Genomic DNA, 12,916 nt, shown 5'->3' on the forward strand with positions numbered 1-12,916 from the left:
TGTTTTTGGATAGATGTCTATATGTGCTGCTATAACAAGCATCTTCATGTTTTTTACTTCTTTATGAGTTTTAAAAAGTAATATTTTGGGATACAGGTTATTGCCATAATAGATCCCAATTTGCAGTATTTCATGAACACAAGAACCATAAAGAAATGTAAAGAAGAGCAAGAAAACACATTTTGCTTTCATTTCCCTCATCCTTTTAACATGTGGAGTTAATAGTTTGTATTACTGAGCAACATCAGTGAAAAGAACTTTTCCAAATGTGACATTTTAGTCCAGCAACCAGCTATACAAAGTTCACTACTGTATTGTTACAAGGTAGTCGGTGGCTCATTATCTCTATGGAGTGTTCTCTTTCTGAGGACAGTTCTAACCTCCCCACTCCCACTTTGGTACTGGGGATTGAACCCAGAGTTGCTTTACTACCGAGCTACATCCCCAACCCTTTTTATTTCTTTTATCTTGACACAGGACCTCGCTAAGTTGCTTAGGGTGTTGCTAAGTTTCTGAGGCTGATCTTGAACTTGTAATCCTCTTGCCTCAGCCTCCTGAGCCACTGGGGATTACAGGTGTGTGCCACCCTGCCTGGCCTCGCACTTCTAGTATTTAATTTATGACCATGGCTTCATAGAACTGATCATTTTTGCCTCTTCTCATCAGTTTCTGGAAGCTTTGATGACATCTTTGCACACTTCTGGTATATGTATAGGATCACAGATATGCATCTTATGCATTATGATAATTCCTGGTGTCTTTTGACACAGTTTGTTTTTCTATTAATTTTGTTTTGTTTGAGACACAGTCTCACTGTGTTGCCCAGGCTGGTTCCTTCCTTGTGGGCTCAAGTGATCATTTAACATCTTGAGTAGCTCTTGAGTAGCTAGGACTACAGGTGCATGCCACCATACCTGGCTATCTGCTTATTTTAAGTAAGTTTTATTTTATCTTGTTGCATTTTTTAATATTTATTTTTTAGCTATAGGTGGATACAATATCTTTATTTTATTTTTATGTGGTGCTGAGGATCAAACCCAGTGCCTCATGCATGGTAGGCAAGAGCTCTACCTCTGAGCCACAACCCCAGCCCCATATCTTGTTGCATTTTATACATTTAAGTGTGCTATTTTATATTCCTTCTGGAAAAGATGAATATTATATAAATACAATTTAAAAATTAAATAGCTTTATAAATCTTTCTTTGGGAAAATCAAGTAGCTGATAAATAAGTTTGCTTAAGAAACAAAATACTCTGCTATTCAATGGGCAAAATCATGGTCCCAGTGCCAAGAAAAGGCAACAAACACAAAGCTATCAGAAAATTCTCTCCATGTTTGTGTTTTCTTTGGAAATAGATGGGGACCCCTTTCTCCACTGCTCAGATTCCCTATGGGGCCAAATACACTGCTGTTTTCAGCTCAGAAGGGGGCTGGCCTGCCTACTATCCCAGCAAAAGACATCTGCAAGGCCCCAGATGGAGTTACCTTTAAAAATTCTTTGAAGTCTGAGTCTTCATCTGTCTTCTGCTGCAACAGAGCTGCTCCATTAAGCTGACAGCTGCAGAACCGGATATAGGCCTGCATGTGGGACAGCTCGGCTGCCAGGATGTCCCCAATCATCTGCACTGGCATCTTCTCACCCCCAGTTTTCTTCCGTACCCGCAAGGCCCTGCAAATGACATATTCTCACCTTGTGTTTCTCAGTGAATGTCCCTGGTAATTAAAGGGTGAATGCCATAGGAGACCAAAGATAATGACACCCAGAGAGTTACCTAGGACACCTCTGGCACTGGGAGGGAAAGGTCAGCAGGAAGGAGAGGTACATGGGCAGTTCTAGAGCTCTGCTGACCAAGTCAACCAGTGGAAATGTTAGCAAAGAAAAAAAAAATGACGTCTATACACTTGGGCTTCTTAGGCCTATTTCGGTTTTACTTCAGTTTCTTAGTGAAGTTTCTTCTGAAAAATACTAACCAATTCAAATGAACCAATAAGAAGGGCACTGTCACTGTCTGTATGGGAAAAAAGGCACAAGAGCTGCAGAGGCCCGGGCAGAGGTAAATCAGCAGGGACAGAGCCCAGCCCCACTGCTCATTCTCCCCTAGGTGTAAAGGATGACAAGTGACCTGAGCAGTGGAATTTCACACCAGGACTTAGGATACTGCCATACTCTGATTACGTCTGGGGCATGAGTGGCAGCTCCTCTTCTGACTCTCACTATCCTCCTGCCAGAGCCAGATGTCTTACACTTTGGAATTATAGCACTTATATTTGGAATTATAGCACTTGCTTAATGATTTAATCATGTCTTTGTTTAATCAAATATTTTCTTTGTTATATTTCTTGACTTTCCTCAATAATTATGTATTTTACAGTGACTGGGCATTTTACAAAGCTTGAGGGAGCAGAAACAGTTGAAGATTCCTTTGTGAAGTGGCCCCTGCAGGGGGTGATGCGTGACAAAGTCAGTGTGGCAGCAGTGACCGGGATGCTCATGACTCACTTCAGCAGCTTCGTGTTGGACATGATGAGCTCTTTCCAGTTAACAAATATTAAGGACATTTCTCCCTCAGTGAGAAAGCCTGACTCTGCCATCCGTTTCTGAAAAACCTAAGTTCAAAACATAGAAAAAATAAGTTAACCTTAGTGTGGATACATGCCTTATGTGTGCTGTAAATTAAACAGTGTCTTCATACACTCAAACTAGTAAGATCATGGTATTCTAAATAAGCATATTTATATGATTGTTAAATTTTAAACTGCATAATTTCCCTACTTTTTGTTATTTGGGTTCTATCAAGGGTGATTCTAAGGACTGAATCTGGTAACAACCGCTATCACAGGAGATTCTCCTACCCATCTCACAGGGACATTATGGAGGTTAAATAGACCCCGACACAGGTATCTATGTGTTATCTACATAGTGTAAGACCTTGCAGAACTGAGAAAGCATGACTATTGTTGGACTGAGCATCCCAGAGTTCTTGGGAATGGCTTGTGATGAATTCAGTAGAGAAACAGAGTGGGGCCCCCAGACTGATCCCCAAGCAGGTGTGGATCGCAGAGGGTGGCTGGCTGAGAGGAAGGAAAAATACTCTCCAACTGCATTCCATATGTATAAATATGCAGATGTGTGTGTTCACATGTGTGTGGTGTGTATACAGTTCTCACAGAACTTCTCAGATGATATAGATAAAGGGAGTCAGGTATTAATTTTTCCCAATTGGCTCAGGAAGAAATAAAGACTTACCAAGTCATTCGATCAAGGTCACAAAGCTAGAACATGGAGCAGCTACAAAAATAAAAATTCAGCTCTATTTGATTCTAAGTCCAAGTTTCCAATACACAAATCTGACATCTAGGAAATGACTTTAAAATCTTAAGGACATAGAATGGTTATCTGGAACTATGCTTCTCATATGTGATCTTTCCATGACATACTGCTCCTCACTGAAATCATTCAAAGGCTCCCCTACTGGTGGTGGGTTGAGCTGCAACTCCTTCCAGAGATTCACAGGTCTGTGAGATCTTCCCCCTCTGACCTCACCAACTGGCCCTCAGGTACTTGACACTCTGGCCATATTGCACAACCTCTGGGCTCCAAACCCCAACATACCTTCCCACTTCTGCTTCCTGAAGCACAGCTGGAAAAGTCCTTCCTGGCTGGGGGTGGACCCCTCTTTTGGCAGCTAGCTTTCATTGCATCCCACTCTGCCTCCCAACAGGACTGTGACCTCCCTGAGGACACGAACTTCCTTTTTCATCTCTGTTTTCTGGCATAGTGCTTTGCACCTGGTAGGCTGATGTTTGTTGAATTGAGTTGAATGTGGATTCACAGAATGAAGATATAAATGCTATGAACTGATACCCTCTGAAGACTGAAGATGCCAGGATGTTCCTATGAGAATGACCCTAGAAAGACAGTCTTTCTGCTCTGAGGCTGCCACTAAGGACAGGAACGGCTCTGGTTTCTAGCTGTTCTTTTATCAACAAATTAATTTATGTCACTTTGTTTCTTAACTCTATATAGCAGTTCTGTGCCGGGCTCTGTGAGGGAAGCAGAGTGAATAAGTCAGGTCTTCTGGGAACTTCTATGGGAACAGAGCACCTGCACTGAGGGGCATTTAGGTCCAGGCCTTGCTGGGAGGCAGATGCAGACAGATCATGCCAGGTGTGAGGTGCATGTGTCCTCTTCGGGTGGTTTATTTAAGACATCTCACCTGAGCGCCTTGACACGTTTACTGGGAACTAAAAGCCATGCAAACAAAGTCTTTTTTTTTCTTTCTTTTTCCATCCAACATAAATCATTATAAAGTGCTTCTCTAACAAGGACAGCTTAGAGGTCACTGGTAACATTAATAGGCACAAATATAAACCAACAGTGAAGATATATTTGGAATATATTTTACAATTTGATCCTATTTATTTTTCTAAATTGATAGAAACATTAGGCAAACATCTCCACTGCTTTGCAGTTCCTCTGGAAATACCAAAGTTGATGAAAATGTCAGGTGTCAAAACAGCAGTGTAAATATAGTTAGGTAAAAATGTGAGGTCAAGTCTGTTTTGGAGCTTTACACCCACTCTGTCCCTTGTCTTTCCTTGATTGGTTCTACCACTTCAAACTGTGGCATTTCTGTGCCCTCCTGTTCTCTCTTTGCTCTGAATGAGCTAGCTTGGAAGAGAGCAGATACCCTCGTTAGACTTTCAATCCAACATTACCCAGTTGGCGCAGATGGCATTTTGAGGCTGTGCAAGTCCCTGCCACTGTCTGTGAATCTATGCATCAAAAGTGAGGTCCAGGGCTGGGGTTGTGGCTCAGCGGTAGAGCACTCGCCTCACACGTGCGAGACCCTGGATTCAATCCTCAGCACCACATAAAGATAAATGAATAAAATAAAGGCATTGTGTCCAACTACAACTAAAAAATAAATATTAAAAAAAAATAAGTGAGGTCTAGCTGGTGTGATGGTGCACACCTGCAATCCCAGCTGCTCAGGAGGTTAAGGCAGGAGGATTTCAAGTTCAAGGTCAGCCTGGGCAACTTAGGGAGACCCAAACTAAAAATTAAAATTAAAAAAAGGGCTGGGGATGAGGCTCAGTGTTAGAGTGCCCCTGGGCTCAATTCCCAGTACCACAAAAAAGGGGGAGGGAATGTAGATCACTGGTACAGCGCATACCTAGCATGAGCGAGGCCCTGAGTTCAATCCCCAGCATTACAAAACAAAACGTGATGCCTTGCTTTGCTTCCAAGTGGGAGCAGCCCTGAGACTGACACCTGCCATCCTCTACAAAAGACAGCAGACGCTCCTGAGCTAGCTGGCAATAGCCCCTCACCTCAACAACAAGCTGCAGATCATCCATGTACCGCTCTTCCGTCTGAATCAGCTCATGAATGTAGCCCTGTCTTTTCCTCTCGATTGGCTGCATTGTGTCCAGGGCTTGGAGATCAGCACACCCTGTGGGAAGACAGGGTAGGGCTTAAAATATTATTTTGGTTGTTTTGTAGAAATAGACAGTTATCAGAAATATGCTAGGCTGACAATCTTTCCAAAGAGCGTGACACACAGAGACCGACCCACTGCTTGAGTTAATAACCTACTACTCAGTGTGCCAAAGTGGTAAATTAGCCACATCTGTGATATTTCAATGTGCTCCTGATTTCTTTCTGAGTAGCAATGACAGGATTAAAGGATTTTTAGAAAAGGCCTCAAAGCGATAAGTATGCTGAGTTTCTGAAGAATCTCACCACCTCAAGACATTTTTTAAATTATTGAAATGTTTTCCAAACTGCAGATCATGAGCCATCATTGGGTCATTATTAATTTAATTTTTTAAAATGCTGGTCAGGCCTAGCATTAAAAAAATTAAATAGACTATCATGTATACAGTTTTGTTAAGTATTATTAAAGTTCTAAATTATGTATGTATTTGGGGATATAAAGTATTTCTTACTTTTACTTATTGTTAAAAACATGTCTGAGAATCATGTCTCTAGATTTCTCAGAGGAAAGTTCTAAGGTTAGAAAACCTAAAATTCTCAGGACTCAGAGGTTCCCAACAAGACCACTGCCTTAAGCCACTGGAACACAGGAGTTCTAGCTGTGGATACACTGCAGCCAGCCCGGAGTCACTGAGAGGGAAGTCCCAAGCAGCCTCACACGAGGGAGAGGGGTATTGTATTCCCTTTGCATCAATTTATAGGCCCACCAGGAGCAGAACTAAATGTCAAACTGTGAACTGACATATTCCAGAATCATTCTCAAGTAACTGAGGGCTGGTCTGTGCACAGGGGGGCAAGGAATAGCTTAGGAAGCTTCTCTGCTGGCAAAAAGCAAAAGCAGATAGGTGCAATAAGATGTGTGGGACTCCTGGTTGGAACTGGGCATCCAACAGACCAAACCAATAGAGAACTTAATCACAGTAACTGAATTTTGGTTGGTTGCAGGAGGCCCTGTAGTCAATTAAGTAAATAAGCTATAAAAAACTAGGTAGTTAAGCAATGATTGATTGACAACTTGATGGAGTTGTAGCCAGTTAGTTGTCTTCTGTGTCTCACTTCCATTTTCTATAAATGCTGTCAGTTCACATTATTGGTTGGATTTCTCAGAACCCGTTCTGCTAGCTACCTAACTTGTGAATTGTTTTTGTCTGGTTTTATATTTCTTTGTACAAGTAAACTCTAAGTTTAATTGGTCTAAGGAATTTCTCTTCTAACAGTACCCAGCAAGCGTCAAAATAGGGTAGCAAACAGTGTGTTTCAGAAAACTGTGAGGGCTGATGGGAGACAGACCCAATGAAGTGTGGATACTCTTTTGTAGTGGAGGCGTCAGGAAGGGCAGCAGGGCCTTGGGAATGGAGGGCATGTTGTGACAGATGCAGACACACCTCACAGGGAAGCCCCAGAAGCAGAACATGCAAGGATCAGAATTTTTTTTTTATGTGTGTGTGGTACTGGGGATTGAATCCAGGGCCTCAGGCATGAGCTCCATCCTCATCCTGACACTGTTTTTTTTTTTTTGGCGGGGGTAGGGAGAGTACCAGGGATTGAACTCCACGGCACTCAACCACTGAGCCACATCCCCAGCTCTACTTTATATTTTATTTAGAGACAGGGTCTCACTGAGTTGCTTAGTGTCTCCCAGTTACTCAGGGTGGCTTTGAACTCATGATCCTCCTTCCTCAGCCTCCCAGGCTGCTGGGATTACAGGCATGTGCCACCAGACCGGATCTTAACATTGTTTTTTTTTTTTTTTTAATAGTTGTAGATGGACAGAATGCCTTTATTTTATTTGTTTATTTTTATGTGGTGCTGAGGCTGAAACCCAGTGCCTCATGTGTGCTAGGCAAGTGCTCTGCCACTGAGGTACAGCCCCAGCCCCATGACATTGATTTTTTAAAGGGAGTTTCTTTTTCTGATTTCTTCTGAATTTTTATAATATTTTGTATGGATTTGGGCTTATACATCTAAAGAAGATAGCTTTTCTGTTTTCTGTAGATGGGGACAACATATTTTAAAAAATTACTCCCACTGTGTGGTGGGTGGTTTGGAGGGGATTTGAAGATGGCAGGTTATGAATAGTGCTACCAAGAAGAAATCATAATGTTTCTGCCATGTTCAAATTAAGCTTTAAGGGGACTGCATTTTATTCTGTTTTGTCAGGGAGATCTGCAGAGAGTGACTGAGTGCAGTGAGTTGGGAAGGCTAATTGGCATAACTGGGCTGTTGTATAGCAAGGCCAGGCACAAGGCCAGACACCTGTGAAAGAGTGCTGCCTGTGGTACCACCAGGCACTGGTCATGACTGAGGGAAGCAATTAGAACGGTTTCTAAAGTTACCCCAGCTCTTACCTGGTGTTTTACAAACTTTAGTCATTTAGGTTTTACATTCAAGCTCTAGTATTATTTACTTAATATTTTTCTCTGAATTTGCTCATGTTTGAAGTTGAATGTGCTTGTTATGTTTCTTAAAGTCGTTGAATACACAATCATTAAAATAGAATGGGTCCACCTGGGCACTGTTTTGCACTCCAGTGCCTTATGTACTATGGGATGTTTGCATCACACTCCAGGAAAGAGTGATTTATATTAAAATTCACAAATAGTGGCCTCTTCTGGAATAATAGCTTGGAACAATGAGAAAAACCTCAGGTACTTAATCATTACAAAGTTGGAACACATGTAACATATGTTCATCAATGAGCACGAGGACAACCCTTGTCCACTATGCCTAGTGACACCTTTGCTTTTCATTACATGGCTCTTAAACTTCTCTCCTCTGTTCAAGTTTCCAGTCTGACTCCTGCCCTCCCCTCACAACAAGTTTCAGGAGAAAAATAAAGACACAGTGCCCCTCGTACTTGCTGCTCACTCCTTCCGGGTCAGGGGACGAGGGAGTCCTAGTCCAGCATCCTTAACTTGCCCTCTCCTTCCTCCCTTCCCTTCACAATGCAATCTGCACTTTACTTCTTCCTTCTTAGGCCGTGAACAGGGTTAGGTGTTTCTCCTGACCCACTATTTAAAACAAACACAGCATCCTTCCTTCAACCCTGCTCCCTCCCTAGTACTTCTCTTTCTGTCTCATTGCTAAAGTCACAAAGGGGGTCTACAGTGCTCCCTGTTACTGCTCTGATCCTGCCTCCTGTCCCCCTCCCCCACTCGACACAGCTCTCAGGAAGGCAACGAGGACCTCAGCATTGCCAAGCTCAATGACCTCTCCTGGCTGTGGCCTCCTCTACCTGCCCACAACACTGGCACCTCAGATGAACCAACTCTTGGGAGGCTTGAGTCTCTCCTTTCTCAGCCTTTGTGACTCTCCTTTCCTTGGTGCCCGCTTCTGCATTTCTGTCTCTGCCTGCCACCAGGCTCTCTGCTAGCAAATACTGAAGTAGGAAATGGTTGTTTCTGTCCTGTAAGGTCAAATGAATCTGGGCCATGTGGCAGACCGCATATTGCTCTCTTAGGGCCACAATGCACATTAGCTTAATAAGCTCTGAGAAGTCCTGCACTAAAGAAGTATTCAACTTGATGAACCCAGATTTGACCAGAGAACCTTCTTGTTTTGAAGGAAGGGAGGGTAATCTTTTGAGAAACTAAGGAATTAGGGATTTATGGATAGAATACACCCCTTTGCCATTTCTATACCAGCACTGTTCAATATAGTAGCCATTAGCAACAAGTGACTACTGAATGCTTGAAATGTCACTAGCCCAAAGAGACATGCTACAGATGTATAATACACACTGGATTTTGAAGACCAATTTCCAAAACCAAGTAAAATATCACATAAATAATATATTAATTATATATTGGAATATTTGGGGTATAAACTGGACTAATTAAATATCAGAAGCAATTTCATTGACTTCTTCTTACTTTTAAAAAAAATGTGATTGCTGGAAATTTTAAATTTATATATGGGCTGTGTTTGTGATTCACATTAAATTTCTGATGAGCAGCTTAAGCCAGCCAGCACATTTTTTATGTTTCTTCCCTCACAAAATATTCAGTGGCTCCCACCAGTTGCAAACAGAAGTGCTAACTCAGCAGCAGAGGGCTCTGGGTCTCTATGGTCTGGCTCCACCCATCTTTTCATTTCCCTGGCAGAGGCTTGGTTGTCCTAGAGGTCATACATACTTTCCATGGCTCTGCCATTGCTGTTCCTGTTGCTTCTACTATCCATAGCCTGGTTCTCCACATAGAACCATCTTACTTAGCCTCTGAGGTGCAGGTAAAGGGATATTATTTTGGGGAAACCTCTCCCATCCCTCGGTCCCACTGATCCCTAGACTAGCTTCTCCTTTGTGTTTCCATGGTATTTTTCTGTTTTTTTTTTTTTTTTTTTTTTTTGGGTATGGGGTGGGTTGCTGGGAATTGAACCCAGGGCCTCCCACTAATTAAGCATGCCCTCTCCACTGAGCTATGCTTTCCACCCCTGTATCTGCATTAAAAAAAAAATTCTTTTGTGGTTATAGATGGACAGCATGCCATTATTTTATTTATTTTATTTTTATGTGGTGCTAAAGATCAAACCCAGTGCCTCACACATGTTAGCAAGCGCTCTACCACTGAGTCACAACCCCAGCACTGCATTAAAAAAAATTTTTTTTGTAGTTGTAGATGGACAGCATGCCTTTATTTTATTTGTTTATTTTTATGTGGCGCTGAGGATCGAACCCAGTGCCTCATATGTGCAGGTCAACTGCTCTGCCACTGAGCTACAGCCCCCTGTATCTGCATTTTAAAATGCATAATCTAACTCATATTGTTCTTTTTTTAATATTTATTTCTTAGTTGTACACAATACCTTTATTTTGTTTATTTATTTTTATATGGTGCTGAAGATCGAACCTAAGGCCTCGAACGTGCAAAGTGAGTGCTCTACTGCTGAGCCACAAACCCAGCCCCTTATATTGTTCTTTTTTAATATTTATTTTTTAGTTGTAGTTGGACACAATACCTTTATTTTGTTTATTTTTATGTGGTGCTAAAGATCAAACCTAGGACCTCGAGTTAGGGAGTGCTCTACCGCTGAGCCACAACCCTAGCCCTCATATTGTTCTTAATCTGTATAGTTATTATATCCAGGTTTCCCACTGGAGGTTGAAGATTTTGTCTTAACACAGGTCTATAATAAGACGAGGCACAGTGCTCTAACCACCGGGGGTCAGGCCACATTTGTTAAGTGGTATAATATGGTTCTTGTCTTGTTTATCTCCAGATCCATTTCTCCCTTTTGCCTGCTTTGTTCTGGCTGCAAGGAAGACAAGCTTTCCTTTTAGTTGGCTTCTGCCTGGGTTTGGCCAATGAGAAGAGGTTCTGGCAGGAGACTGAAGATGACAGGGGGGACTAGGAAAAAATCCTCCCACCAGAACAGTGAGATGGTAAGAAAGCTTCCGTCTCTGCTGAGTGAAGAAGGAAATGCTGGGCTTACATATCTTGGAGTTCAAGAATTCCTCAACTGATGAATCAATATGAAAATTGGTCTTTGGCTGGTGATACCCTGAGGGTACTTGGCCAAAGAATATGTATGACTGGTCTGGAGGATCACTCTCAGTACGTTGGTTCTCAAGGATTTCCACAGAAAACCTAAAGATGACTGAAAGCAAAAAACAACAACAACAAAAAAAACAAGTAACCCTCACCCCCCCAAATAAGGATCAAATCCACCATAATAAAAAAGAGAATTAGAACCTCCCAAACATAACAAAATATAAGTAGAGATGTAAAATATGTTTAACACAAGACCATATGAAGGGCTTCAAAAAATAAGAGTAGGCAGATTTGAAAAAGAAATAAAAATAACAAATATTATCACGGACACATCTGAGGAAAGAATTAATAAATCTGAAAACAGATCTAAAGAAAACAGCCCAGAAAGAAAGAGACGGAAAAAATGGAGGTTATAAGACACAGACTGTGGCCTAACTTATATATCAGAGAATAAAAGAAAGCAGTGAGGTAATATTGAGATCACAATGGTTGAAACTTTTCTAGTATTGATGATATAACTCCTTACAATTTCTTAAAGGAGGAACAATTATTTCTGCTTAGAAAAAATAAAATAAATCCATACTCAGATTATAGAATGCCAAGGAGGCAAAAAAAAAAAATGATTAAACAGAAAAGAAAAACCAGAATAATCTCATAGGAACAGCCATTAGAGTGGCTGCACACCTTTACACAACAATAGAGTGTAGAGGAAAAAAATAACTGTCAATCTAGAAATTGAATTATACTACCATTCCTGAATGGGGGAGAAACAGACATTTTCAGGCAAAGTCGGCAGGCACTTACCACTAACAGACACACTGAGGAAATATTAAGAGGTGTGTTTCCGGAAGAAGGAAATTGACTAGGAAGGGGAAAAATGAGATATAAGGAAGATTGGTGAGCAAAGATAGTAATAGGTGAAAATTCAAAATAACCATTGACTATATAAAATAATAATAATGGCTAAGTTGGTGGGTATAAATAAAAAGTGGTTAAAATACAAAACATAGTAATCTGAAAGAGGAGAATTATTCTGTTTGCATTGATCATGAGAAGATACTGATCAAATTTAGACTTCATTAAGGCAAACATATGGTAAAAATGGAAAAGTAACTACTGACAGAATAGTCAACACACAATTTCCAAATCAGTACAGGAAATAAAGAAACTTGCTCAATGCAGTGGAAGTCTGTGCTGGTAGAACAAAAGAAGCAAAGAAAATGCATGGAAAATGAAAATATTATAATGTGATAAATATAAAAAGTATTAAATTGTCCTCATCAATGAAAATGGCTTGAATCTGTCAGTAAAAATAGAGATTTTAGATTAAAAATACTAAAAATAGAAATGTTGGAAGTAGAGGGCTGGAAAAAAACTATATGAACATAAATTCTCAATAAGCAGCTAGGGAGCCTTCATCAGCAACAAATTAGGCTTTAAAATATCTGTACAAGGCAATAGCAAATAACTCAACTGGAAAATGTAATAATTTGTAACTAACAGAAAGGCCTCAAAGTGCAAAATAAAAAGTGAACAGAATTATTACCACCCTTCACTGACCTTAAGAAAAATAAGATATCCATAATCATAGAAGTGAGTTTAATATCTGTATCAATGAAAATTCTTAAGATACTGAAAGATTTGAACACCGTTAACAACCTTGATATAATGAACACTTATACAAGAAAATACACTTTACACTTTTTTTTTTTAATACTAGGGATTGAACCTAGGGGTGCTCTATCACTGAGCTACATCCCTAGCCCTTTTTATTTTGAGACAGGGTCTCTCTAAGATGCTTAGGGCCTCTCTAGGTTGCCGAAGCTGTCCTCCAACTTGAGATCATCCTGCATCATCAGCCTCCTGAGTCACTGGGATTACAGGTGTGTGTAAGAAAATACTTTTTTTTTTTAAGAATCCACAGA

The 12,916-nt window shown here is 40.8% G+C and overlaps 1 protein-coding gene across 5 annotated transcripts in view; it reads right to left on the reverse strand.

The window, feature by feature from the left end:
- Positions 1-12,916, reverse strand: part of Itsn2 (intersectin 2) — a 126,669-nt gene that overhangs the window by 10,430 nt on the left and 103,323 nt on the right. For all 5 annotated transcript variants that reach the window (XM_046441363.2, XM_046441362.2, XM_046441361.2 and 2 more), the window contains 3 exons: positions 5,337-5,458; positions 2,503-2,609; positions 1,488-1,671 (listed from right to left, as the gene is read on the reverse strand). In XM_046441363.2, the coding sequence (XP_046297319.1) occupies positions 1,488-1,671; positions 2,503-2,609; positions 5,337-5,458 (413 nt within the window). The remainder of the gene's footprint in view (positions 1-1,487; positions 1,672-2,502; positions 2,610-5,336; positions 5,459-12,916) is intronic.

Source organism: Marmota monax, unplaced genomic scaffold (genome assembly GCF_021218885.2).
Source record: "Marmota monax isolate L192 unplaced genomic scaffold, Marmota_monax_Labrador192_F-V1.1 WCK01_AAM20220418_F8-fsc00010, whole genome shotgun sequence".
Classification (NCBI taxonomy): domain Eukaryota; kingdom Metazoa; phylum Chordata; class Mammalia; order Rodentia; family Sciuridae; genus Marmota; species Marmota monax.